At 49.2% G+C, this 26,042-nt stretch overlaps 12 protein-coding genes across 12 annotated transcripts; 5 read left to right on the plus strand and 7 right to left on the minus strand.

The window, feature by feature from the left end:
• Positions 1-2,947: 2,947 nt before the first annotated feature.
• AA0111_g10890 (hypothetical protein) lies at positions 2,948-3,328 on the minus strand (the record flags this gene model as incomplete). The annotated part of the gene is made up of 1 exon (XM_028644693.1): positions 2,948-3,328. The coding sequence occupies one exon, from the start codon at positions 3,326-3,328 to the stop codon at positions 2,948-2,950; it is 381 nt and encodes a 126-aa protein (XP_028501485.1).
• Positions 3,329-6,901: 3,573 nt separating this feature from the next.
• AA0111_g10891 (hypothetical protein) lies at positions 6,902-8,799 on the minus strand (the record flags this gene model as incomplete). The annotated part of the gene is made up of 5 exons (XM_028644694.1): positions 6,902-7,364; positions 7,414-7,790; positions 7,848-8,285; positions 8,335-8,497; positions 8,549-8,799. 5 exons carry the CDS (start codon positions 8,797-8,799, stop codon positions 6,902-6,904), a joined length of 1,692 nt encoding a protein of 563 aa, XP_028501484.1.
• A 428-nt stretch (positions 8,800-9,227) lies between these two features.
• On the plus strand, positions 9,228-9,470 carry AA0111_g10892 (hypothetical protein; the record flags this gene model as incomplete). The annotated part of the gene is made up of 1 exon (XM_028644695.1): positions 9,228-9,470. The coding sequence occupies one exon, from the start codon at positions 9,228-9,230 to the stop codon at positions 9,468-9,470; it is 243 nt and encodes an 80-aa protein (XP_028501470.1).
• A 546-nt stretch (positions 9,471-10,016) lies between these two features.
• Positions 10,017-10,905, minus strand: AA0111_g10893 (hypothetical protein; the record flags this gene model as incomplete). The annotated part of the gene is made up of 3 exons (XM_028644696.1): positions 10,017-10,094; positions 10,143-10,449; positions 10,502-10,905. 3 exons carry the CDS (start codon positions 10,903-10,905, stop codon positions 10,017-10,019), a joined length of 789 nt encoding a protein of 262 aa, XP_028501486.1.
• Positions 10,906-13,051: 2,146 nt separating this feature from the next.
• AA0111_g10894 (hypothetical protein) lies at positions 13,052-13,636 on the plus strand (the record flags this gene model as incomplete). The annotated part of the gene is made up of 1 exon (XM_028644697.1): positions 13,052-13,636. One exon carries the CDS (start codon positions 13,052-13,054, stop codon positions 13,634-13,636), a length of 585 nt encoding a protein of 194 aa, XP_028501472.1.
• Positions 13,637-14,168: 532 nt separating this feature from the next.
• Positions 14,169-14,391, minus strand: AA0111_g10895 (hypothetical protein; the record flags this gene model as incomplete). Its single annotated transcript, XM_028644698.1, has 2 exons — positions 14,169-14,234; positions 14,284-14,391. The coding sequence occupies 2 exons, from the start codon at positions 14,389-14,391 to the stop codon at positions 14,169-14,171; spliced, it is 174 nt and encodes a 57-aa protein (XP_028501471.1).
• A 683-nt stretch (positions 14,392-15,074) lies between these two features.
• AA0111_g10896 (hypothetical protein) lies at positions 15,075-16,960 on the plus strand (the record flags this gene model as incomplete). Its single annotated transcript, XM_028644699.1, has 2 exons — positions 15,075-15,697; positions 15,748-16,960. 2 exons carry the CDS (start codon positions 15,075-15,077, stop codon positions 16,958-16,960), a joined length of 1,836 nt encoding a protein of 611 aa, XP_028501444.1.
• Positions 16,961-18,115: 1,155 nt separating this feature from the next.
• On the plus strand, positions 18,116-18,482 carry AA0111_g10897 (hypothetical protein; the record flags this gene model as incomplete). Its single annotated transcript, XM_028644700.1, has 2 exons — positions 18,116-18,280; positions 18,384-18,482. The coding sequence occupies 2 exons, from the start codon at positions 18,116-18,118 to the stop codon at positions 18,480-18,482; spliced, it is 264 nt and encodes an 87-aa protein (XP_028501487.1).
• Positions 18,483-20,366: 1,884 nt separating this feature from the next.
• AA0111_g10898 (hypothetical protein) lies at positions 20,367-20,639 on the plus strand (the record flags this gene model as incomplete). The annotated part of the gene is made up of 1 exon (XM_028644701.1): positions 20,367-20,639. The coding sequence occupies one exon, from the start codon at positions 20,367-20,369 to the stop codon at positions 20,637-20,639; it is 273 nt and encodes a 90-aa protein (XP_028501445.1).
• Positions 20,640-21,336: 697 nt separating this feature from the next.
• AA0111_g10899 (hypothetical protein) lies at positions 21,337-23,199 on the minus strand (the record flags this gene model as incomplete). Its single annotated transcript, XM_028644702.1, has 1 exon — positions 21,337-23,199. One exon carries the CDS (start codon positions 23,197-23,199, stop codon positions 21,337-21,339), a length of 1,863 nt encoding a protein of 620 aa, XP_028501473.1.
• Positions 23,200-23,995: 796 nt separating this feature from the next.
• On the minus strand, positions 23,996-24,502 carry AA0111_g10900 (hypothetical protein; the record flags this gene model as incomplete). The annotated part of the gene is made up of 1 exon (XM_028644705.1): positions 23,996-24,502. One exon carries the CDS (start codon positions 24,500-24,502, stop codon positions 23,996-23,998), a length of 507 nt encoding a protein of 168 aa, XP_028501462.1.
• Positions 24,503-24,517: 15 nt separating this feature from the next.
• On the minus strand, positions 24,518-25,573 carry AA0111_g10901 (Vegetative incompatibility protein; the record flags this gene model as incomplete). Its single annotated transcript, XM_028644706.1, has 1 exon — positions 24,518-25,573. The coding sequence occupies one exon, from the start codon at positions 25,571-25,573 to the stop codon at positions 24,518-24,520; it is 1,056 nt and encodes a 351-aa protein (XP_028501461.1).
• Positions 25,574-26,042: the final 469 nt, after the last annotated feature.

Here is a 26,042-nt window from a genome sequence, read left to right on the forward strand (position 1 = left end):
ATCAAGCTAGCTTACAGCAGCTTGGCTTGATTGATTTGTACCTCTACTCCAGCTTGGCTTGATTGATTAGCCAGCTTGATGCGCCAGCTTGATAGCGATCAAGCTGGCTTGATTGTTGACAAGTCTGGCACTCGGTACTATCAAACTTACTTCTTCCCAAGACAAGCTCTAGGACCGAGAGAAAAGGGCTGGCTTGCACTCAGATTATCCTTACAACCAGGATCTAGCCATCTTTCGGGTTTGAATGTGTATGGATCATGAAAATTCTTCTCGTCGTGCAGAACTGTCCATGCGCTGGTATATACTTCCGTCTATCACTCTTTGATTAGCTTCCTGGTATAGCATCTCAGAACAGTTTACTCACCCCTTTTGGAACCCAATGGCCATTGATCATCGCCCCTGGAGAAAGCCTTGGGAAGCCCTGTGACCCCGGTTGATAGACTCGTAGTCCTTCCGATATCACAGCTTGCAGGTAAGGAAGTTGCATTGCCAATGTAGCAGTGATGCTGTCGAGAGATTTAAAACTCGTCCTGATCTCATCTCGAAGTTTTCGATAGGCTTTGGGGTTTTTGAGTAGAAAGTACGTTACTCCTGCGAAGAAGGTCGCAATGGTTTCCCCTCCTGCAATTCTAAGATCCGCTTCATCAGTGCTTCGAACTCGCTGTTACAACGACTTCACTTACATCAAAGTAGACGCATGTGCCGTCATCTCCTCTTGAGACAACTCGCCAGCCTTGACTTTCTCCGAAATGTTTGTCAGAAAGTCATGGCGACCGCTTTCACTATTCAGTCTCCTTGATATCCCATCAGATGCCTTACTTTTTACGCGTCTCGCCCGATATCTGAGCACTTACCTCGCTACCTTTTCTCTACTATATTCTGCATGACGATTACGTACTTCGACCGTCATCCGTGGCAACAATATCTTGCCTAGCGCTGCGCACAATGGTATCCTCCGAAGATTATCTAACACCGTGATATAGAAAAGATGTTGAACGATCATATCTGACCATGCGCTGCTCTTCCCTTGGTTCAGTTAGACTTGTTCAAACGTAGTGTGGGGATAAGCTCCATACCGTTCTCAACGCACCCAAAACTCTCCCCAAATGCCATCTCGCCCAATATGTCAAAAGAGATCATCTCAAACCATTTCGTCATATTCAACCCTTGTTTACTTGCTCCATCTGTTTCAATTCGCGATACAAACTGATCAACACAACGTTGTATGATATCTTCTTGTTCCGCGAGTGCTTTCGTCGAGAACGCTGCGGACAAAGACTTTTTCATTCGCGAATGATTTGTAGGATCACGTTCGCTACCAATGCAGAGTGATTCAAACGCGGCACCGTACATATCATAGAACTCGCTTTTGATCAAGATTGGTTTCCCGGATGTGGCGTGGCCGTATATGTCCTTCCACGACCGGACGGATGAGAAGGACAGTTCGTTGGGTGAGACGCGAAATACGTTGCCTGGTGAAGATTAATTCCAGCCAATATGATACAGTTTTTGAAGAAACTGACCGTATCGCTCATGTTGTTTCTGAACGATGAGGTGGAAGTGACCGCGCATGGAGTGGTACATGCGCCATAGCTAGTGAAGTCAATCAAGTGGGCTTTGAGACTGACTGCTACCCTTACCAATGTTGATCGAGCGAGGAACGGGCCGGGGAAGTGGGCTAGTGGATGGAAGAAAATGTTGTATACAAGCTGGGAAACGGTATACCCTATGAACTTTCAAGCATGTTAGCATGCATAGAATTAGAAGAACAGAAGAGATTTGCTGTACCAAGATTACAATGGCGCTTGATACTGTATAGATCTGTCCCATTGCCACAACAATGTAGTGGAAGTCCTAGAAAACGATGGCGAATTGTTATATTACCCAGCCTTATACACAAGCATATATCACTAGGCCAGCCTAGAAAGATCTCTCAGAAGCATTAGTCACGGAGCTGAGAAGGGCATATCTCTTCTTCGGGTATTGTACAAAATAGGAATACGACCGATCGTATGCGCTTTGGACCTAGGGCCTGTTCGGCAAACGATCTTTGCGCTAAGATTCCGCCTAGTTGGGCGCCGGTTTGCAAGCGGAGCTAGAAACTAGTACTGAACTCACATCCTGTTCACGTTGCCACTGGGGATGCAATTCATGTATAGCGCTTCAATAAGCTCTGAGTGGCTCGTATCAAGCACAGTGGGTGTTGCGCGACGGCCATGGTAACGCGCGAAAGTACGCAGCCAAAGACGAGGGTTATTTTGCCAGCTCAAAACTGATGTACTGAACAGGCCATCAACTTATCACTGGCTAACACGAGTTGATAGAATATCATGCGATTTGTGAGATAGTCTAATGGGATGCTATTCCCGTTCTGTGTCATGTTCATAAAATACAAGCGCCCTAACCTCGATGCTTTGGCGTGGCTCCTTATGAGCCATCTCTTCATCCACAAACGCGCTGTGTGGTACTCTTCTGGCCCTACCATCTTTTTTCCATTCATAGCACTTGAATATCATGACCTCCTCTGGGGTTTGCGCATACTTGTAGTACCAGGCATGATTTCGATTTGGTAGGATCGTGCACGGCTCGCCAACCCAATCAGGATACACTAATTTGACTGGTAGGATATCCTCGTCTCGAACTGAGTGGGAGCTGCAGACAGCAAATGGATCCCGGTAAATGGTCTTGATCGGACGCCAGATATTCAGAATTTGAAAACGGCTTCGAGACAGGCGTTCAGCATCTTCACCAAGGTGGCGCTTGACGTGGTTGAATGCAGCGCTCTCGGACTGATCAATGTGTGCTCGTTTTACTGGTCGACGTTCATCGTCCGGATCAAGAGCAGTGGGGTTTGGTCGACGGATTGTGTGATCGAAAATGTGAACACGCGAGGCCCCAGTTCTGACAGCTTGACGTGAGCTTCGAAACTTTGATCTGGAGGGTAACTTTACATAGCATAGACCAATTTCTCGACCTCAGGGTAGTAAATTGCTTTGATGCGCTCCTCATCAAGGAAATCTTTCTCTTGACTTGCATGTGCAGATAGCTGGAAACCGTGACTGTCTAGAGTATAATTATCCACACTGCCTGTAATGTCTGTCACCACATGCTCGAGGTCGACGGAAGGTTGATTGAATGTAGCTCTTTTCCCGGCGAGACTTGGGGCATGTTCGGTACCGTCTCCAGGGTCTTTGTAATAATTAAAAGTGGTATGGACATTCCGAGGCAAAACACCTCCCATAGATTGCTGAGAGGTAGTCCAGGTATCGCTCGGAGTTTCCAGCTGTTGTTCGGCAATCGTTGTAGTCGCCATGTTCAGCATGTTCATGTGCTGAAGCTGGTCGACGTTTCTTTTAGATGTAGCCAACAATTCTGCACTTCCCAATTAGGTCTTTTTCCGAATGTCCATCTCGGACATGTAGGAACGAATAATGCCGAAGATCACCGCGAAACGCCCGATTCGTGCATGCTACACCCTGTTCGCGTTGACGTGGCTTAGGTTCGAGCTCACGATGACGGGTACGAATGTGTATGTGGTTCGAATAGAAGCGGCGATGGCTTTGTGGTTGCGAGCAAAGTCTAATCTGTTGTGAGCTTGATCGGATACAGGATACCATAGTAGGTTAGAGCCAAATTAAATCGTTAGAGAACCCTAGATTATTTTCTGTAAGTCTATTGAATCAAGATAACTGGTTGACCGACACCATCATGTGAGTGAAGAAAGAGACATGATGATCGCCAGCGAAATCTGCGACGAAGTCGTCTGCTTCGTTCCACTCAGGGAAATCAGGGCAAACATGATCGAGCCATTGTCTCTAGGTCTAGAACATTTATTCTTGATAGGCCTTGCGCAACGACGGCATGGTGTTACGATGATGAAAGTCAGGTGTGGGGATGAGCGAAGAAGGTGCACGGGTGGGTAGTGGACGCGTTCGGCACCAAGATTCTAAGCCCACTTCGGACCGGCCGCAACCGCCCGCGGCTTCCCCGCCGGACTACAGCACTTGCCCTCAACAAAGCCTCGCCCGCACGGCTTTCATGTCGCATGAGCAGCAATCGCAAACCCGCATCTCCTGTCACTCTCAATTAGCTCTCAGCATGTTCACGTGGACGCGATCCTGAAAGCAGGATTTGGCCATTGCCTTTGCGTCCAGCAGCCACTCTCGCCGATAGAAGGCTTCGGAAGTGGTGCCTGCACGTTGAGTAGGGTAGGATCTCGATTTCGTCGACCCCATCACAGCTTTGACATGGCTATTGAGTCCACTTTCACATCGTTTCCATGCTACATACATGTTGCATGTGTTGGCGGTGAAGTAGAAGAAGGTAGGTCATTGCATTTGGCCTTGCAATGAATGAGTAGGCGCAGGTGCAGGTCCGTCTTCGACAACGAGGCTGCAGAGTCGTATGATCTTCCTAAAGTGACTTTCGCGACCGGCGTATGAAGCCTGAGACATTGTCTCCACGACTATAGCACGCAAGTTGAGCGCTTGTCCGTTAGTCATGATTTCCGCGTGACTTGGTAACTCCTTAGGCAGAAGTGACATATTGAGCCGCACTGCTTGTTCTCGCGAGCACGCCTGCATTTGGGAGCACTCTAGTGGCTGCTGCACTGCCCCCTCCACGCAGTCATCATGCAGCTCTACCCAAGTCTCGTGCGACCTCTGACCTACCTTTGCCCCTCGCTTAACATATCTATGCCATCTATCAGCGTCTTTCAGAGTGTCTCATCGTTTGCTCACGAAGCTGTTCTAGCACAGCATATCGAAATGACGACATTGACCATATCCTCAGTGCTGAAATTATGCGACAACTGCCAACGGATCGACCTATCAGTGTTCATGCCTCGCGCTTATCTGAAATTCCCTGATGCCTCTGGCCGCTACAGTGGAGAAAACGTGACTTTGAAAGCCTATGTTCGCAAAACAAATGGATCGCTGATTAATGCAGATCATTTCAATCATCTTACATATACGAGAGCAGGCTTGAAACTTGGCCCTCTGGAAGCAATAGTCGCGCGGCAAAAAGTGTGCCCTCTTTGTCACTTCATCGCCACAACGTTCAAGAAGTCTTACGGACGAGAACTTTTAAGCTTACCAGCTGTCTCGGGCCGTGAAGGCACTTGCGAGATCCGTCTATCAAAGCGCATGCTCGGAAGAGTTTCTATTGGAGATGAAAATCTGCCATATAGATTCAAATTTGGGCGGTCTGGCTGGGACGTGCAATACATGGTCTTTTCTTGCTGGTCAAAAGGCGAAATGGAAAATCAAAAGGCTTTCCTAGCTGCGCCAACATCAAATCCTGCCAGCGAGCCAACTTTGCTGGCTAGAAATCTTCCTGCACGATGCGATATTACGCTGTTCAATTCATGGTCCCAGATATGTGCCACCAGCCACCCACAATGCTGCCAAAAGCCAGGTGATGCCACAGTGCCCTTGCGACTTGTTGATCTCATTGAAAGGTGTTTAGTCACCTTCTCCGGTTCAGAAAAATCAGATGCAGAGTATTTTGCTTTGAGCTATGTCTGGGGTCGAGGGCCAAAGAAATTTGTCTTAACAACAGAAAACCTTCAAGAATACTGCCAGCCTCAAGGACTGCCAGCCTCAAGGACTGCCAGCACTGCCAAAGACCATACCAGATGCTGTCACTTTAACGAAAAAGATGGGCAAAATATATTTATGGGTCAATAGTCTCTGCATCGTCTCGAATGATCCAGAAGACCAAGAAAACCAGATACCTACGATGACGTCGGTGTATGGCAACGCTATGCTTACAATCATCGCTGCAGCAGGCGAAGATGCCAACCACGGACTACCTGGGCTTGGTTTGTTTCGATCAGTTCACAAGGTGACAAAGTTCGGACGCTATCATATCGTAAAGCCGCATCTACCTGCAGGGGTGCAGTCATTTGAGACGACCACCTGGGCGACTCGAGCATGGACATACCAAGAACTGCTCTTGTCTCCACGATCACTGGTATTCCTCGATACTCATGTCGAGTGGCTGTCTAGATGTACTGAATGGTTAGAAGAGCTCGATTTGGAACATCCAAATTTCAACGTTACGCGCTATCACATTTCTGATTTTCAGTAGCCGTGCAAGCTTGTTATATCCAACTATTATTGTTTCGTCCACGAATACACAAGGCGCAATCTGACGTTCGAGGCCGACATTGTGAACGCCTTCGCAGGTATCACGGCAGCGCTCAACGGCGAAATTTTCTGGGGGCTTCCACACTCTACGTTCGGCGAGTCCCTGGTATGGAGGGTAGAAAAGGGAACGCCAGACAACATTCCAGATCAGAATGAAATTGTGGTTTGGCGATACCGAGCTGGTCCTGGCTGAGCTGGCGGGGCGTTATCAAGCTACATGACTACTCCGCCACGGTTCACGAATCTCTACTGACAGCATATCGCTGGCGAAGGGGTCGATTAGAGCAGATCTGCACTCCTAAAACAACTTCCATACTTTCGGACGATCTCGCAACACTGGAAGTGCCTATGAGTGAGCTCAGTGATCCGGAACGGACGGTCCGCATTGATGATTTACCCAGCGACGTCACGTTAAATGAGAATCAACTCATCTTTTGGGCCCCAACTGTGACCAACACCACTCCAGAAGGATACGAATACGTTATTATCGGCAGAAATAGTCGTGGTGTGATTGCCCTGGAAGTTACGTAGAGGGATAAGATCGCTACGCGTTTGGGGCGTGTTGTTCTAGGCATGGAAAATTGGTCACTTGAAAGCAGTGTAAAGAAACTCATCATTATGGAATGACCTTGGAGTCACATATGTACAAGGAATGCGCAGACAGCCTATTCGATTGGCCAATTGGTACCCTTTGAACAAGAAGATTTTCTTTTACAACAGTGAAATCAAACCACTACCCACACGAAGCTAGCTTACCCATTTCCCTCATCCACGTCAGGCATCCACGTGCTGAACGCCATGCCCTGGGGTACATTCTTCCACTGCCCTTCCTCATCCAACAGCATATTCTCTATATCTGTCCACGTCTCCTGCACCAGACTCTTCTTCTCCTCGCTCCTCGCAACGATTCTGACTTCAAATGGGGCGGGTTGCACCGTCAAGTCACCTACCAGATCATCCACATCTGGCAGGCTTCCTGAATCAGGCACCTTGAAGTCGAACGCCCACAGCAGACGTGTGACAGCAAGGAATAGTGAGCGCTCGGCGATGTGCATGCCCTGGCACACGCGACGCCCAGCACCGAAGATGTAATTGCGCCGCTGCGATGGGTCGCGTGCAGTTGCACATTCGAACTCTGAGCGGAGGTCGTGTTGAAATCGTGAGGGGTCGAATGTTCTCGGGTTGGGGTTTGTAGCGGGAATCATGTGTAGTCCCCTTTCACATCGATCAGCTCTAGGAGGGTGGAATAGAGACGTCAACTCACCAGACATTGATCAGCACGGTTGCTCCAGCTGGTATCTTGTATCCCATATACTCGTCGTCCTGTGTGACTGCGTGTGGCGCCGCCATGATAGTTGTTGGCATCCATCGAATGCACTCCTTGACAATAGCGCGTAGATATGGCAGCTTTTCAGCATCATGAATGTGAGGGAGGCGCATTTGTCCAACAACTTGGTCAAGCTCCGCTTGTGCGCGGTGTTGCACATCAGGATGAACGAGCATCGCTTGCACAAATCCGACGAGGATAGCAGAGGTGGTGTCGCTACCTGCTTCGAGGAGCGAGCCAGCAAGGTATGCAGCTTGTTCGTCGGACATGTTCTCAGCATCTTGCACACGCAGGACGTCGTTACAAAAACAAGGCTGTCGATCGTGGTGTCAGTCGACGGTACGGATCCATTGTAAAGAAACGGCTCATACCTTTCCCGTTCCGTTCTTCAAACCGTTCTTCGTGTCCATCCAATGGCCGAGATACAGCTCCATCTCTCTCCTGTGCAGGCCTTGCGCATAGCGATAGTTAGGGCGCAAGGAGGGTGGAAGGCGTCGCAGAATAGGATAGAGATCTGAAAGCTGCGAGCTTGCTCCGGCAGCCAAGGAGCCCCATTTCTCGAAGCATTCGAAGAGCTGTTTCAGTTTTGGATCAGCATTACTGGTAGTTCGAAAGCCAAACACCATCTGCATAGTAAGAGAGTTGCTGTATCGGCGTATGTGGTTGACAAAATCCTCTGGACTGTCCAGCATATCTCGCAGCATTTGCTTGTTCTCGAGGTCTTGGTAAGGAATATATGTAATCGCTGCGCGCATGTTGAAAATGTTGTGAACCATCCTATGCATGTTACGCCACATGGCGCCATATTTCTTGTAGTTTTGTTAGAGGAGATAGAGACTTGACGGGAGGATGACTCACTGCTGTGACCAAACGTAGGCCTCCGCTGGCCACATCGTGGGCCATGTACATATCTGGACGTGACGAGTAGATATTGCTGCGCTTATCAATGAGATCCTTCACAGCGTCTGGCGAGGATAACACGATGTACGTTTTTGTTCCAAGCATGAGTGAATATACCGAGCTACCTCGTGTCAGTGGAAGTTTACTTGTTGTTTTCTCATCATCAACCTACCCATACTCTTCTGCCCATTTGGTAAATTGCAGCCACGGCCTATCTTTTGGCATCTGTTGATATATGAGTCGCTGTGCCGAAGCTTTACGGATAGAAGAACTTGCGAGATGGAGATTTCCCAGTATTGGTACTGTAGGTGGCCCCGGAGGGATGTTCTTCGGTCGCCGGCCAACTTGTAAACACTTCGCTGCGAGATAGATCACCACGGTAGCGATCGCAGAAGCGAGAAATACGATACGGTCTTCAATCATACTGACAATAAATTGATAAAAGGGTCTGTCGTTCATGGGGCTCAATGCTGTCGCATGATGAAGATCGCTAGGTAGTCTCGCAGTCTCCTAAATTGTAGGAGCTACACCATGACCAGGAGCAGCTGGCGCCATCCGTGGGCCTGGAGCTCATGCTCTCCGCGTTTTTCTAAGATTAGTCTGGGGTTTAGTTTTTGACACTAACGCGGTTGTGGCTGCTGGCGAGTGTATGCGTGGTGTTTTCGATGCGGGGAATGAGGCCAGGATCGCCTCGGAAGCAAAACGCGCTGGACCCAGTGGGGGAGCATGCCGACCGCTTGCTGGTCTAGCATGCAGCTTACGCCCGGAGAGGAACAGAACATGCATACAACGACCGGTATATCAGGGTTGAAGTCTTCTGTGCTCGAAGCGGACAACGCCCTCCGAACAAAATGATCGATGCCACGGCGAACGCAGCGTGGCCTGCAGTCTCGACACCGGACGATGTCAAATCACTCATAGAATGCTTCTTTGCTGCAGTAGATGATCCGACCGATAAAGCGGGAAACACACTAGCCGATGAAATATTCACGCCTGACGGTGTGATGATCGCTTCTGCTGGAACAGCTACGGGATCTGCAGGTATGTACAACACTTTCAGTAGTTACTTGGGCTGCTACAACTTTCAGACATAGAGATTCGCAAATCACGCAAGAACGCATGGAGCATAGTGAAGAAACGCAAGCATTCTGTCAAGAGAGTGTACATACACAACACAGATTGCTCTGATCTTATGCTTCTTGGAAGTGTGGAGATGACCGTCGCAAATGGAGAGTGTGTTGATATGGAATTCACGGCTAGAATGGTAGTTCAGCTTGGGCCCCCAGCGAGGCTACTATCTTACCAAGTTTGGGCTGTAAGACGCCCTTCTGTCTGTATCCTGGAACGAGGCTGATATGATATAGGACACTGCGCCTCTAACGAAGTTGTTGTCATGCGCGGGTGAAAAAGGCGCATGAATGTGGAAAGAAGAACAAGAAGCAAGACCGCAATAGTACTTGAGATGATGACAGTTACCTATCATGCTAAGCTCGTGAGATTTCTTGGTGTTTGTAGTACTGCAGGAGGACGAAACGAGCTTTGAGGGTTTACAACCGTGTGATGAGATTTCGTGGCTCACTGATGTTGAAGTGGGTGATAGACTGTCATTGGAGCTCGTGAGCGGTGTGCTGATATTAACATCAAGCTATAAACTGTGGCAGTCGAGGAAGAAATGTTGGCCAATCATCCAAATCCATTCCATCAAGATCAATCCCTGTCTAAAAATTATCAGTCGGCGATTGGATAACCGGGTATGACAAACTTACATTAGATTCTGGATTGACATAGGAGTTCTCCATTGGCGATAGCATATCTTGTCCCACAGCGAGGTGCGTAGATTGCGGAGTAGGAACTTGATCGCGCGCATGAGAAACTGCTTGCCTAGCCCACTGTGCCAAATTCCTTACTAGATCAAAAGAAAAAATGGCGTCTGTGGAGTAATCAAGATACGCAAAGTAGCCAGCGGCCATATCGATAACTCCAATATTCTTCTCAGTCGCTGCTCCATCTGGTGACTTGAGTATCGACACAAACATGTTGATCATGCCGAGCAATGGGTAGTAAAAAACGAGCCTAGGAAGTGCCATGGTCAGAATAAGGGACTGTGGGTTGCCTCTTCACTTACCACACTGGGGCGACGGCGTCTAGAGAGATTGATCGTGTAATGAGGATAATATTTCGTGATGCCTCAGCTAGTGCATCGCTGCTAGCCTCCATCTGACTCTTCACCACTGTGTCGTCTTGATCACTCAACTGCACGTCGTTGAGGTTCCAGGGATAACCCAGGACAGAATGGATAGCAGCCATATTACCGTAGTATGAAAGATGGAGATACATGAGATGCTCTGCGTATAGACCTCGTGGTATCTTCTTGGTGTTCACCGGAAACCGAACCTTCAGATCTGGAGAGAGGTTTTCGTACCAAGATCGTAAAGTCCTGTTGATTTCTTTGATCAGGCAAGCTTTTTCTCTAAGTGGTCGTTGCCGAGCCTTTACGGTGGCGAAGCTTTTCGCGATAGTCGAAGACATCTTTGCCTGATCTACAATGTTCCTAAAGCATTCTACAAAGCTGGGGCTTGCATTCGGCGCCCAAGTTGGCAGCGCGCAATTGATATCATCGTCATCGATCACCTAGAGGCAATTATAAGTTTGACAACGCTAGTGAAAGTGTGGAGCTTACAGATGGACGTCCTGCACGCATTGTGAGGTGCTTTTCAAAGCAGTATAGAGTCCAAAATAGCCAGCTTCGTCTCTCCGATTGTTCAAAAGATACAGATCTCGAGGTCGGTTGAAGATGAATACCTCTTGCATACGCTAAGCGCACGGCACAACCAATAAGTGTGTACTCCAGTTTTGCGCCCCCTAGGCCGTCAGCGAAGAAAGCCTTTGACGTTATCATTAGCTCGTCATAGAAGAGACACTTATTCATACCATGACCAATAGTGCTTGTATTGCGATGAGTCCCGGGGTTCCATGCAATAACTCCGCCTCTACGGAGAGTACGTTGTCGAAGTATCCTTTTGCTTTCGTTTGAGCTTCCATCCAGGAACATGACTTGAACGTCGTGATCCTGCATCCGCTCGCAAGAACGACATTGCGTAGCGCGTACCAGCCAGGTTCCTCGTCATACAATGAACCTGTGTAATGTCTTACCAGTCGTGCTTCGAAATCTGATCGATCGATGGTCTGATAAGTAGCTTCAACGCTCTCATCGAAATAAGCTGGGATTGGAAGTGTGAATTTGGCTCATGATTACAACCATATTGAGGGCGACTCACCCCTGGTATAACACCATGCAATCTCTAGTGGAGGATCAGGCAGTCTTTGTTGACTTAGGCGTTTCTGAAGTTTGAGCTTGCGACTGATGGTGGACATGAACGACGTAGCACACGTAGCGTAATTGGAAGCGCCAATGCGAGACGCTATCCAGGCCACTCCAGGGTCTGCACAGATAGAAGCAAAAGAGTTAGGACCGTGTATCTCATCTCGGCTGGGCGGTGTTGAGGCGTCAGGTAGCGGATCGTCGTCTTCTCGTAGATAAAGTATATCTTCTGACTCTGCTGTACGTTCCGGGTCTACTGCAGTTGATGGAGGATCGGCAAGCTGATTGATACTACTGATTGATGTGTCGTCATGCCTGCTAAACGCAGCAGGAAAGGAGGTTTCGGCGGCGACATCATTGTTGATACTGGTAATTGGCTGTAATGCTGGTATGATTCTTCCCTCGTTATGCTCCTCGATTAAAGGAAATGCCTCTAGTTGATCGACCAAGTCATCGGTCTGCAGTGAACGCTTCGCATCACCAGGCCGTCGTTGCAGATTTTGTGTCTTAGCAATCGATGCTCCCCGGTATCGTCTTACCGTACGGGAGTACGTGCATTCGACACTGATGGTGTGACAGCTTTGGCAAGGCGTACTGCCGTCGCCTGCAACCGGGTCATTCACCTACCGACTACAAGCGAAGAACCAAAGCGGAGAGCGAAGAGACTTACATTTGATCTTCTTCACACGGCACCTGTCACATGCTACGTTGACCTTCTGCAATCCGACACGGCTTTTTGCGTGACGCTGGCGCGTTCGGCTAGATGAATCGTGTCCAGATGGCGGTGGGCTGACAGGCATTTCCGATTATGGAGACTGGGCAGCGACCCGGAAGATGAAGTTGTGAGTGAGAGGATGTGAGCATCTGGAAGTATTGGCTTCATGACGCTCGGAGACAAAAGCTACCATGGTGAATTTACTGTGTAGCTTTCTAACGCGCCCCGGAACCCAAGAGGCGCCCGCGGTGGAAGTGGGGAAGCGTGCGGGCTGGACAAGTCCGATCCGATCGACTGTCTCTTCCGCGCATGCTCATTGGTCAGCCGGATGCAATTGCTTCCGAAAGGCACCGGTCACGACCCTACCCTCCCAGTGATGATCTCACCTTCCACGGACATGGAAACTATGCGCTTAGGTCTGCTGAAAGCCTAGTTCATAGTTTCGGCAGCAGTCATTGGTTCGTCTTCTTCTCGTAATGCCTGCAAGGAGATGCAACAGGTAATCGCCCACTTATTCAGCTGAGGCCTTTGTGCTTCGCGCAAATAGAAGCAGAATTTGCTGCTTATGCATAAAACCACGGAATGTATACCGCAACCATTTACTTTTGCTGCGCATCCATTGATTCAGTTTCAGCACCATGGCGATCAACTTTGACGAGCCCGTTACTGCTGTCAAATCACCCAGCAAGCTCGCACATGTCGTCCTCCGCACCAATAACTTCCAAAACATGGTGCGTTATTACACCGACTTCCTAGGCGCACGCGTACAGTACGAGAACGAGTTTCTGGCGTTCCTCACCTACGACGACGAGCACCATCGCATCGCCCTTGTCCAGGCCCCCGGCACACAGGACCGAGTCAAGGGCATTTGCGGCCTCGAGCACATTGCCTTTTCCTTCGATTCATTATCCGAACTTCTATTGGCTTACCGACAACGCAAATCGAAGGGCATCTTGCCGCTTTGGCCTGTCAACCACGGACCCACTACGTCGATTTACTACCTCGACCCTGACGGCAACGAGCTCGAGACGCAAGTCGACAACTTCAAAGATGCAGACGATGCCACTGAGTTCATGAAATCAAAATCTTTCGCCGATAACCCTATAGGCGTAGACTTTGATCCAGAAGAGTTTATCAAGCGCTTGCAAAATGGAGAGAAAGAAGAGGCCTTGATGAAACGTCCGGAAAGCGGGCCGCGCGGTTTGCCAGACCACATGCTCTAGATCAATCACGACCATCCTTTTTTTTCCTTTCTTCATCATACTTTTCACTCATTATGCAAGTGTTCGAGATCGGGCGATAAGCTAGAACCAGTGTTCCGCTTGATGATAATCATACTATTTCCCCATGACCATCTTGTTTCTCAGCCTCCCAATCTTTTCAATCTCCACCTCTACTACATCGCCATCCTCTAGCCAAGCAGGAGGCTTCATGAAAGCAGCAACACCGCTCGGCGTACCAGTCATCACCACTGTCCCTCTACGCAAAATCGTCCCTCTACTGATATGTCTGATGATCGTTGGAATGTCATATATGAGGTCATCTGTACAGGATGACTGTCGCGTCTCACCATTAAAAAAAAAACTTGATCTTCAACTTATGAGGGTTGGGAATGATGTCTCGCGAGGTGATGACCGGTCCAACAGGCGCAAACTTGTCAAACGACTTTGCACTACCGTGCTGGTTGCCTGATCTCTCTGGTGCCTGCCAGTACCTCGAAGACACATCGTTGCCGGCGGTGTAGCCAAGGATGTATTACATGGCATCTTCGCTTTCCGTGACATTCTTGCAGTCTTTTCCGATAACAAAACACAGCTCGGCCTGCAGAGCGGGATAAGCATTGAACATATTCTACAGCGACTCGACGTACCTCGTAGTCCATCATCTTGCATTCAGCGTTAATGTGTACGTCCTCAAAAGGGCCAGCAAGCGCATCCGGGGGCTTCATGAAGACGACGGGATAGGGTGTGATTGCCATCCCCGCTTCGTTCGCATGCTGCCGATAGTTTAAACCAATACATACGAATAGCGGCACTGAAGGAAGTGGACACAGCACCTTAGATAAAACGTCAATATCGTACTAAGATCAGAGAGAGGTATGATGATGGACTGACCTCAGCTATGCACTCCTCTCGATCCGAGAGGCGGAAAATCGTGTCCCAAGGACCATCCCCATTGAATACTCGCACTGTCTGGCCAATCAGTGTTGTATCAAAATCATCAACCGTCTGCAACTCTCCGTAGAACATCTTTGAAGACGCGTTCTGGAATCTAACGAGGTGCTTGAATGGCGCCATGTCTGAACGAATAAGACAGAAGTGTTGAGGCGACACATCACGTAATACTGGTACTGTGGCAGACTCAGTCAAATATGTTCAAGCTTCGTTTGTGATCATGGCACTTGTGGTAGTATCTCCGCATTACACAGCACATATGATCCAGTAGGTCCCACGTCCCCGCATCGGAGTAGAGTAGCCCTCCGGAAGCTAATTACGGAACGCACTTCGTTCGGAGTACGCCAAACATCTACTAGCTGTTCCTCAAACATGCCCCATTTGGCTACGCTATTATATTTCATTGTCATACTGGTAACGTCAATAGCGAAACAGTTGAAAACATACTCACCAATAGCGTATTCCATCCATCGCATACCTCTCCAATATGTCTACAACGACAAAAGAGATACTCCCCGCCAATACCGTTCTAATAGCCGGTGGTGGCCCAATAGGACTTTTCCTCGCAACAGTCCTATCCCACCATGGTGTGCACTCGGTCCTCCTCGAGCGCAATGAAACGACTACCAAATGGCCGAAGATGGATCTCACAAACGCGCGGTCTATGGAGATGTTGCGGCGCCTTGGTCTTGCCGAAGAAATGCGCAAGCTCGGTGTGCCAAGTCACGTTTCGCACAATGTGTTGATATCATCCGGTCTCGCGGCGAAGGAGCCGGTGGCTAAATGGGAGTTGCCTAGCGTGGATGAGTTTCGGCGGAGAATCGCAGAGAACAACGATGGGTCGATGCCAAGAGAGCCGTGGCAGAGGCTTAGTCAGGTCAAGTTTGAGAAGTGGTTGAAAGAGAAGTGTGAAGAAAATGAAATGATTGATGCGAGGTATGGATGGAAGATCGAGCATGTTGAAGTAATCGAAAGCAAAGTGAGGACTGAAGCGACGAGACTCAAGACTGGAGAAACGAAGGTCTTCATCTCGGAGTATGCGGTGGGGTGCGACGGGGCTTCAAGTGCGGTGAGGAGATCCTTGGGGATGCCGCTTGATGGTGGGCCGGTGTAAGTGTTTGAAGACTCCAAAATAGTGAAGCTGACCAGGTTGATTTTAGACCTACATGTGTTCTTCTCGTGCACTTCAAATCGCGCGACCTAACGCGTATTCAAAAGCAAGGCCAATTTTGGCACAGTTTCTTCGTTGTCGAACCAGGAGTCTTTGGCGGGGCAATAATTGCCCAAGACGAGATTGAAACGTGGACTGTCCACTATTTTCTTCCTCTTGGAACCGATACTTCAACTATCAGTTCCGAAGAGGCGGTATACACTGTTCTCGGTGGTTTGCATGGGAAATACGAGTTCAAGATTGACGAGATCCTCGTGCGCTCAACATGGCAGCCCAGCATCGCAGTGGCTAGAACGTGGGCTACACCGGATCATCGCGTCTTCATTGCTGGAGATGCGGCGCATCAGAACATCCCTACCGGGGGATACGGGATGAACATGGGTATTGGCGATGCGTATGACCTAGGCTGGAAGCTGGCAGCTGCAATTCAATACGGTGGGCGCGGGCTGCTCGAATCATACACCGCCGAGCGCCGTCCCGTAGCTTTGCGCAATGTAGAGCACTCGGGTGTGCATATGAAAGTTCATTCTGATATCGCTCAGTTTTTCGAAGGTGGCGACCCTCATTGCGTCGACTCGCCCACGGAAGAGGGTGAAGCGCTGCGGAGACGGCTGCATGAGCACTACCAGGAACACGATGGCGAGAACAAGGATTTTGGTATCGAGATGGGCTATATCTACGAGTCTGGTATTCTGCAGCTGCCACAGCCCGGGAAGGTCAAACCGCGTTTTCGAGCGTCGCAGTATACACCTACGACGTGGCCGGGTAGTCGAGCTCCGCACGTTTTCTTGTTGGATGGATCTTCCATCTTTGATCGTCTCGGCACGGACTGGTCTCTTGTGACATTCACAGCCCAAAGTGCGTATAGTGCTCAGCTATTGCTCGACGCTGCATCTTCGCTTTCGATCCCCATCAAGCATATAGATCTTCGAGCTGAGCAGCATGCGCATAGTATCTGGGAACGCGATATCGTTCTTGTTCGTCCCGACGAGCATGTAGCCTGGAGAGCTAACTCTGTCGGCAATGCCCATGAAGCGCAACATGTCATGCGGTTGGTGATAGGTCTGGGAGTGGAGAAAGGGGACGCTGGTCGGAGAGACAGTAAGGCGGGTTTCCCGGGTCAAATTTTCACTGCGACATCAGCGATGGAGACACAGGTACATGATTACAAACTAGAGCAGATGGGTGAGTTCCAGCGTTAAAATCCGCATCAGTCGTTGGGGTATGTCCGTCACAAATGAACATAATCATCCCTCCAAGTCGTGCTGAGACATTCTCAATCCTTCTCATCGCGTTTGAGTCGTGGCAGACGGCGGTACAAGTAACTTTATCGTCTTGGAAGAGTTCGGCAGCGGCACGATTCGTTTTGCCCCTTGTACCAACAGCCAACATAAGCTCCAACTGCACCTCCTGCAGGGGGCTTGAGCGCTAGGCACACTACTCATACCATACCAGAAGGGGGTTCATTGCCAGTTGTACCCTATATGAAGTTGTCATTGTAATCTTTCCGTAGCGAATGCGAAGAACTCACCGCTATGTCTGGGCTGCCCGCCTTGGACGCCTCGGTAGCCTCGCCTTGGCACAAGTTCGCATAACGTCGAAGGATGTAGCTAAGGATCGAGGCGGTTAGACGTAGTCGTCTTCAATTAGATGGGCTCGATCGAGCCCATATCCTGCCGCGCGTGCCGTTCCAGTCCGCAGATCGCAGAACTAACAAGCTAATGCAGAAGGTACTATGGGAAGCTTCACGATCCTTTGCTACGAGTCTAGCAATCAGACTTCTAGAAACGGTCCATGTATATCACTTGTCTGTATACTATACACTACAGAGTGTTTCCGCATACCTCACCATTGAGACTGCAGGAGTGCTCAGAAGACATGAGGTCATTGTACGAGCCTTTCGCATCGTTACAACGACTTACTGTCGGCCTCTACCTAGCCTGAATGAACTTGAACGTCCTGCAAATTTCCATCGTATGCTCCACTCTGCGGGACAATCCGCACCCTCTCGAGATTAATCAAGGCATCCAGCGACTGCATGCATCAGAACGGCCCAGAGGTAGTTTGGGACAGCGAAGCATACGCCGCTTGGTCAAGACTAGCTGCTTCATTCCTGTCGCCCGAAGGAGCGCAAGAAGGCTGTGTGCAGGTTCAAACCTCTAGGCCGTCCAACACGGAACCTAGCTGTTCGTGGTCAGAGCATCTAAGTGATCTATGTAAGAGCCATGGAGCTGCTCCTCGGTTTCTTCATGGTCCGACAGCCAATACTCTCTCACATCTACGATACCTACACAAATCCTCGTTCACATCAAACCTCTCAATACCAACTACCGTCGAGCTTCCTCCCTCTTCCCAAGATGCAGTTCTTCACGACAGTCATGGCCACATTGATGCTTGGCGGCGCTCTGCTGCCAACTGCTTTTGCTGCCAAATACCCCTGCGAGATCGGCAACAGCCGCAATCGAGGTGAATCCTGCTCGAACGAAGGCTGGTACGGATGCAGCAACAATTTGAAGCATACTGTAAGTCACCCTTCCCGGTATCTTTGATTTGTGCTCCGTGTAACAATCCAACTGCCACTTTATACCTGCTATGCAATTGATAACCTGACTGACTGATCTGTAGCTACACTGCGTCAATGGCAAATGGGAAAGAATTAACACGTGTGCTGGACTTTGCAACATGCCATTTTCGAAGGGGAGGAAATGCGGTTGCAATTTGTAGTGTTCCATAGTAGTCCTGCCTACGGGCTACCGAGCGCTTCTGTTGCAATAACTGTAGTGATCACACTGGCATAGTACCGGAGTAGGGTATGGATATGGATCGTATGGAGGTGATCGGGGTGATGGAGATGCTGAAAAGGGTGTAGCTTATCTACCTCGATAGACACCAACAAAAAGCGATTTATGATCAAGCACTGCTACTGCTGCAGAAACCGAAAAATCAGCCATCCCTACTGAGACTTAGTTAATGGGTTAAGAACCCTCGCTCTGGAAGCACCCTTAGTCGTAGATAACCAGACAATAAGCAGTTCTACCTTTGTACCAGCCTTTGCCGCTTGCTGATGATACCACAGAGCAGCATCGTCTTCGATTTGCCCACATGGCCCTGTATACATAGCATGTGACTGTGCTGGCACTGTTGCCTTTGCCTGAAGGTAGTATCACACAAGACACAACAGCACGAATGTGCAGGATCCTTGTTGCAGGAATACATATATGTTGAACCTGCTTGTAAACTTCGAGGATCTGCCTACAGTGCAAGTATCCGAACGAACACCTAGAGAGTCGAGGGCGGGACGAAGCAGGTCATGATCCCTACAGCGTCTCAATGTTACAGCTGGTGTTTTTTACTCCCCGCTAATTCAGTGTTCTCCCGACACACTGCACTGGCTGATGTCACTGTTGTTATTGCCGGTGGAAGTCGAGAGCATACGGCAAGTTCCGTAGGAATCCTACAATAATCCTACAATCTAGGAGCAACATGCATCTTGCCGTAAGTGGCACCGTCATCAAACTAGCCTGGTAACGGGATCTTGGATCACGTCCCGTGGCTATGGAAAGATCGTCAAGCTCTGCCTAAGCTTCAGGAGAGTCGTATCCCTGTAAGTACCGAACGATTTTGAAGAGGTCTGAAATGCATAGCTGCGTTATACATCATCTTAAAGGGAATTGAGCAGAGCTGACGGCATTACTCTAGGTGAATGGAAAGAATTCGAACTTCTTAAGGTCATGTGAACTAAGGCGGGTTGAGTATTAGCTTAACTTTTCGGCTAAATACGAGGTGAACAACGATGGAATCCTGTTTCCGACGATCTGAACCGTCATCGCTGTAGCTGCGTGAGCGATATTATTACAGTGCCGATTTATTGTAGCACGCCGTCGTCTTTGATTGGTCTCCTTCACCAACGTAGTGTGCCTTGATCCGGCTGAGTCGACTGACCCACTAAGCAACGGCCAAAAGACCACGACGCACGCTAGCGGCTGCGCCCGCCTACTACATCGCGCGGTGTCCGCGAGGCTGCACAATCGGCAACCGACCAACAGCCTCAATATATTTTTCAACACCAAGGAAACAGCGCGTCACCAATAACAAGAAATTCAGAAAGCCACCAACACTGCCAATGGGCTGCCTATAATGTGACCAAACCTGTGACCTGTGTATACTAGTCGTGATCGTCGATCTCGGGGATGCCGAATTGGATCAGGAGCAATTGATAGGTTGTCTCGCTGTCCCGTCTGCAGTATCACAGCAATCACAGGTCAACTCACATGCATTGCCGTATACGAAGATGGCAGCAACGTAGCAAGGAATGCAGCCTCACACTCGCGAAAAGGATCTCCTTATGTAGCTTGAGGAGCATCACAGACAGAGGCTCGTCTTGATCACCGGCCATGACCAAAGCCTCTTACGTGAAAGATGCCATACTCTGTCATCTTGAGATCTGATGAATGTGCCGGTCTTTGTGTATAAATATGGGTGGATGCCAGCGCAAACAGAGACATCTTCATCCACAAACGCAACAGTCTTCGATCTACTTGCCAACATCTACTCCACCACTTCCAACTTCAATTTACCCATCTTGCTATCACCACTCTCTCATCCATAATGATGTACTCCAAGACCGCCCTTCTTCTCCTCATTAGCTCTGTGAGCTTCACTCTCGCCGCGCCCGTTGAGGCGGAGCCCATCGATTCCGTGACCTACGATCCCGCAACCTTTGACACTGAGATGTCCTTTACCACCAAGCTGGCTGAACGCGCCGACAAGCACCTCTGCTGGGGATGGTGCCAGGTCAACATCAGCGGAGGACCTTGCAACTGGTACTGCCCTGCCGGTATCGCATGCAAGCCACAGAACAACAGGGGTATTGGCTGGTGAGTTTGCACCCAACGGAACTCCTTTACACCTAGAGAAACGTTAGCTAATAGAAGCCTTGATGCAGCGACTACTAAAGCGGGCACTGCGCTTGTGGCACAGCGCCAACATCTGTGACAGCGGAGAATGGAAAGGCGACATATATGGATGTGGTAGTTAAGGCGATGGACTTGTGTTTGTTACTTCTGTAGATGACACAGTTCAACACCGTGTTTAAACAAATACAGTCCTGGTCCGAAATGTCTTGCCATGCATCTTGGTCGTAATTGTACTGTGCGTTGTTTCTCCAGTAGCGCGTTTGAAACGAAGCTGTGCATCAACTTAGGACACAAGGTGTGTCTGTGCTACAACAGCTCGAGGAACATAGAATCAAGATTTCGAAAGTTTCACCGCACTCACAAGGACAAATAGCCGAACAACGCGGGCATACATATCCTGATGTGTAAACAAGTCACAATGCGGTAATGCCACAGATATGACGGCGGACAGTGCTTCGTACAGCTCACGAGTTTGACAGGAATATATCCGGAAGTCAAAAGATTAACAGAGTTATGTCGCAATGCGATGTCGCAAGATATACATTTCGAACCGGAAATTGGTTGAGATACTATCCGAGGCATTCCGGAGATAGTGTGAAGATCCAAACCTTTCTGCCGGCTCCCACACCGACCGAGTTTTCGGAAACAACTGAGAATCCCGCCTAGTACTCTGGCGGTAACCATAAAACTTCAAACGAGTTGTAAGTGATCCATGACCCATCTGGGCTCAGCCCTACACCATGGGATGCTGGGGAATGATTGATTGAGCCAGCCAAATTTCCTTCCAAGTCCGAAGATTCAGGTATCGCGATACGGCCAAAGTCAGTCAGAAGGAACCACCCACTCTGATCGAATGATACATCTGTGGATAGTATGGCAGTTTCGATAGTATGTAGACACCTGCCGCTGCTTATGTCCCAGACTCGGATAGTGCCATTACCCCACGCAGACACTAGCCGTATCGCATCCTTGGAGAAGGTGACAGAGTAATGACCAAAAGGCAGTGAGTATCGTAGGTCCTCATCTGTCTCATCTGTCTCAACCAATGTTTGGACACACTCACCGCTTCTCGTGTCGAAAATCCTGACGATCTTGTCATCCACGAGCACTGCTAATTGTGTTGAGTCGCCGGAGAACGCGAGTGAACGGATATGTGCAGCACTGTCATCGCACAAAGCTGGAAGGCTAACGTCATGAATAAGGTCCCAAAGTTGGATTGGCCATTTGCTTGTTGTACTGGTGCCTTTTGTGCGGGCCAGTATCCTTAGATCAGGTGACAGAGCGATTACCGTACCAGACCCTCCCCACTCACATACATAGAGACACTGGCCACTAACCACGTCCCATATTCTGTAGGTATTGTCCCGCGATAATGATCCAACGCGTGCAGGGTGATGGAAGCAGTCGACCCTAATGACACTCTCGCTGTGTCCATGAAGTGTTTGCAAGCATCTGCCGTGAAGGTCCCAAATCTTGATAGTCGAGTCGAACGCTCCGGACGCCAAATAATTTGAGTCATTGGACCAAGTCAATGAGTTAATCCAGTCTTGATGGTCATCAAGCCTCTGAGAGACATCTTCGCCACAAATGTCCCAAATTTTTGTTCCACCTCCCAAAGACATGGAAACGAGTCTTCGGGAATCAGATAAGAAGGCTACGAAAATGGTTTCATCGTCACTGTTGCCGACTAATGTATGCGGGTTTGAGGTGTCGCTGAGATCCCAGATTCTAAGGTTTGATAGGCCTGATGGTGTTGCTACTCTCTTCGAATCGTAGGATATGGCCACCGTCTTTGCCCGATCCCAGCCTGGTGGATCTCCAGATTGAAGTATATGTAGTACGTCACCACTGTCGATGCTGAAAACGATTACCGTGCCATTAGATAATCCCACTGCCAGTAAGGCCGAATCGGAAACCCAAGCCGATGCCACAAAAGTCGAAGCGGAGTCTTCGTTACGCACTGGTAACTCAAGTGACTGAATGTGTCTGCTGCTGGTTGCATCCCATATCTTAATATTTGTCTTGAAGTTCACAAGTAAGAATCTTCCCGAAGGAAAGAATGTAGCATTCAACTTGAATCTGCCATCGCGATGAGGGCTCATGAGAATTGATGACTCTCTGGCCTCAGCCGTATCGAAGATCCTGGCTGAGTCTCCTATGGTAGCTTTTTCAAATGCGCGAAGCTCTGCATCGTTGCAAAACGGAACTTTCTGGTGCAACACTCCCTGTTCAAACTCCTGGGTGGATAAGCAAGTGCCAGTAGCAACTTCCCAAACCTCAATTATCTCGTACTCGCCCAGAACGGCAACCAACTTTGATGATTCATCGAAGTATATTACCCGCTCTATATGATAGTTGGACTTAAAACTCTTGAGTTCCATGAGATAAGTGTTGCTATCTGCGTCCCATATCTTGATCATACCGTCTTCTAGCCCTAATGCCAGCTGATTAAAATTTTGTAAGAAGATCACCGCGCTACAGCTGTCCTCGAACGTGTGCAGACAAGAGCCCCATGTTTCACTCATGTCTGGCTCGATCGTAACCCAGTTTGGTTCTTCGTGCTGGAACGCTGTTCTGATCAAGCTTCCCCTTGGGCTGAAGAGAAGAGCGGAATGGTACGTCTGAAGTGAGTAATTTTCTATGACGTCTTTGCTGTGAACAAAAAACCGGTGTGCGTCTTTCACAAGATCGACAAGGTCTAGCGCATTTAAGGTCTTCTTTTTATGTCAGCTTCTCTATCGAATACAATCGATGACTCGATAAGTGATCATTACATACCTCTGGTAGGGAAAATAGAGCTTTCATCGCAAGTACACCTTTCGTTGTACTCTTGCACAAACTCAAGCCTTCCAGCCAGTAAAGGTATCTCTCTTTCATGAATAGCATAATCCCATCTGTAAACAGGGTTCTGCCAGCATGGTTGGCCTGGATCGTCGACTGCGAGTTGCAGAGATGGTCGATCCAATATATGCACGAATAACGTAATGATGCTAGTGTGTCAGGACTTGGTGGTTGAGCAGTATCGACGGAAATACCTGGTGCCTTTAGCTTGTACATATCCCTGTGTAACTGACTAGATAGAACTGCCAGTGACCTCCGGAAGATTCCTTGACGGGAAATGTCGATACCGTATGGGAATATTTTATCCTTTGCATCTACGAGGAGAGAATCCTGGGAAGATTGTTGAACAAAGTACACTGTATCGTCATTTATGGTGAGAAATGATCCACATAGTTTGACAATCTCCCGCACCGTCTCCAGTTCATCAGCGAATTCCTCTAGGGGTTCAATAACCGTAATCAATTCCTGAATAACGATAGGTCAAAACAGAATGGCGGTAGTGGCCAGCACACAAAGACAGGTTTCAGCGTCGTCTGACTCGCCTATACCATTCAACATCCGCTTGTAAAAGGGTTCTAGTCCAGGTGGGATAGACTTGAGCTTCTTCATCACATGCCGCTTTGCTGTACCCTTGAGATGTTGACATACTAATGCTACCCACAAGATTGTGTCGTTCGCATTCACGCTCAGAAACTCTGACATAACGATCCGGGTTTGCTCATCATATGTTTCCTCTTCTGCCAGTTGGGACACCTCCATGTCGATGAACGTCTTGACAGCTACCGAGATGGACCGCGCGTTAAGCTCGAGGCTGAGAAGCACTTTGTCAGCCGCTGGTTTCAGACATCTCTCTATCTCTGGCCAATTGCGGCTGGAAGCAATCCATTTGAGACGAGGAGACGAAGACGACTGCATAGCAATGAAGCGAAGCAGCTTCGACCGGTCGGTAGTGCACTCGTCCAGCGCATCGATGAGCAAGTAACCCATGCGCAGACCAGGATCTTATAGCACGTCTATCGAGATTTCCGTCAATGCAATCCAGACATTTGCATCCTCGAATAGTCGATTTCTTGCGAGATCATACCTCTTGAATACATGCGACGAAAGTGATGGCTGCTGCGTTATGAGCATGTACAGTAGCCCTCGAAGCACGGCTGTAGCGTTGTTGAGATGGGATAATGTCGCTTGACAAAAGAAGAATGACAGTAGAGTTTTCTTCGGCATCGAGCTGCGTAGCTCGTCGATGACGCCACAGAGCAGCATCGTTTTGCCTTTTCCAGGGTCGCCCTTTACCCATAGAAGTTGGGCTTGCGGATCTCTTTGCCATTGCTGATAGGTATCGTTGTTGAGCACCCAGCGGTATGAGTCTACCAACAACCCGCCCTTGGTCTCCTCGACTCGCTTCTTGTCGTCCCTGGGATCGCCGTGGCGCAAGTCACGCAAACAGTCCTTCAACTTCTGGATCTCTTTATTAAGTCGCCTAGGTGCTTCCTCTTCTCCTTCCCCATACAAATGCGCGATATCGAAATCACAAATGTCTGACAGCGAGTACGCCATATCCTCTTTCAGCTTAGTTTTCCGGTCACCTCTCCAACGCAAGCGCTCGCTAATGTCGAACTGGGCAAGAGTACCCTCCTGAAGTACATTCTGTGGTATACCCGTGGTCCTGCTGATTAGCGGTCCGAGTGACGTTTTATCTCCAATCCTTTCCCATTCCTGAGAGAATAGCTCAACCACACTCGGGGCCAGGAGCTCCTGCAGGGTCCAGCCACGCGTGAACCAGCGACTTGACCTCAGCGAACGCTCCCAATAAGTTTCACTAAGCATGTCATCAAGTTTCTTCTCCTTTGTTGATACGTCTGAAAGGTATACGTAACACTTCGCCGCATCTTGATACCAGCGAAACATGGACCGGATAGCTGAGGAGAGCTCGGCCTTGTTTGACTTATCGATGCAGCAAGTATCAACCCAGAAGTATTGGAATCCATCTCGCCGTGTTTGTTCTCCACAGAGGCGAATCTTGTTGTATCCAAGTTTGTCCTTTCCACCACCATCCATAAGATCTGGGAAAGATACCTCTTTTTCGTCCTTTCCCCAAGTGTGTGAAAGTATAGTATAAGCCGGTTGTTCGTAGTCGTCGAAGCGAGTGAGAACGAGCCCTCCGTCCTGATCATGATGAAGAAGGCGCGTTGATTCGTGAGGTTGTTGATCAGTTCAGCGCGCGCGCGCGAGCCGAGGCTGTGATGTTTCAGCGTTGTGCAGGCTGTTGCTCACCTGACGTTTGCTTGCGGCTGACGGATAAGGATCGGGGTAGAACTGGCACGCGGCGCTTGCGTCGCAAAATGGAGATGAGAGAAGGATGGAGATGGTGCTAAAGGGAGAGGAAGGAATTCAAACATAAAACTGTACGAAGACCAGGATGAGAGCAGCCTTAGTGATGCGCTGTGCAGTCAGCTGCATGTCGCAGCGCATCAAGCCGCCTCCCCGACTGCATCGCCTCCGAGCTGCCAGGCCATCTCGATATTGA

Source organism: Alternaria arborescens (assembly GCF_004154835.1).
Source record: "Alternaria arborescens strain FERA 675 chromosome Unknown contig_41, whole genome shotgun sequence".
Taxonomy (NCBI): domain Eukaryota; kingdom Fungi; phylum Ascomycota; class Dothideomycetes; order Pleosporales; family Pleosporaceae; genus Alternaria; species Alternaria arborescens.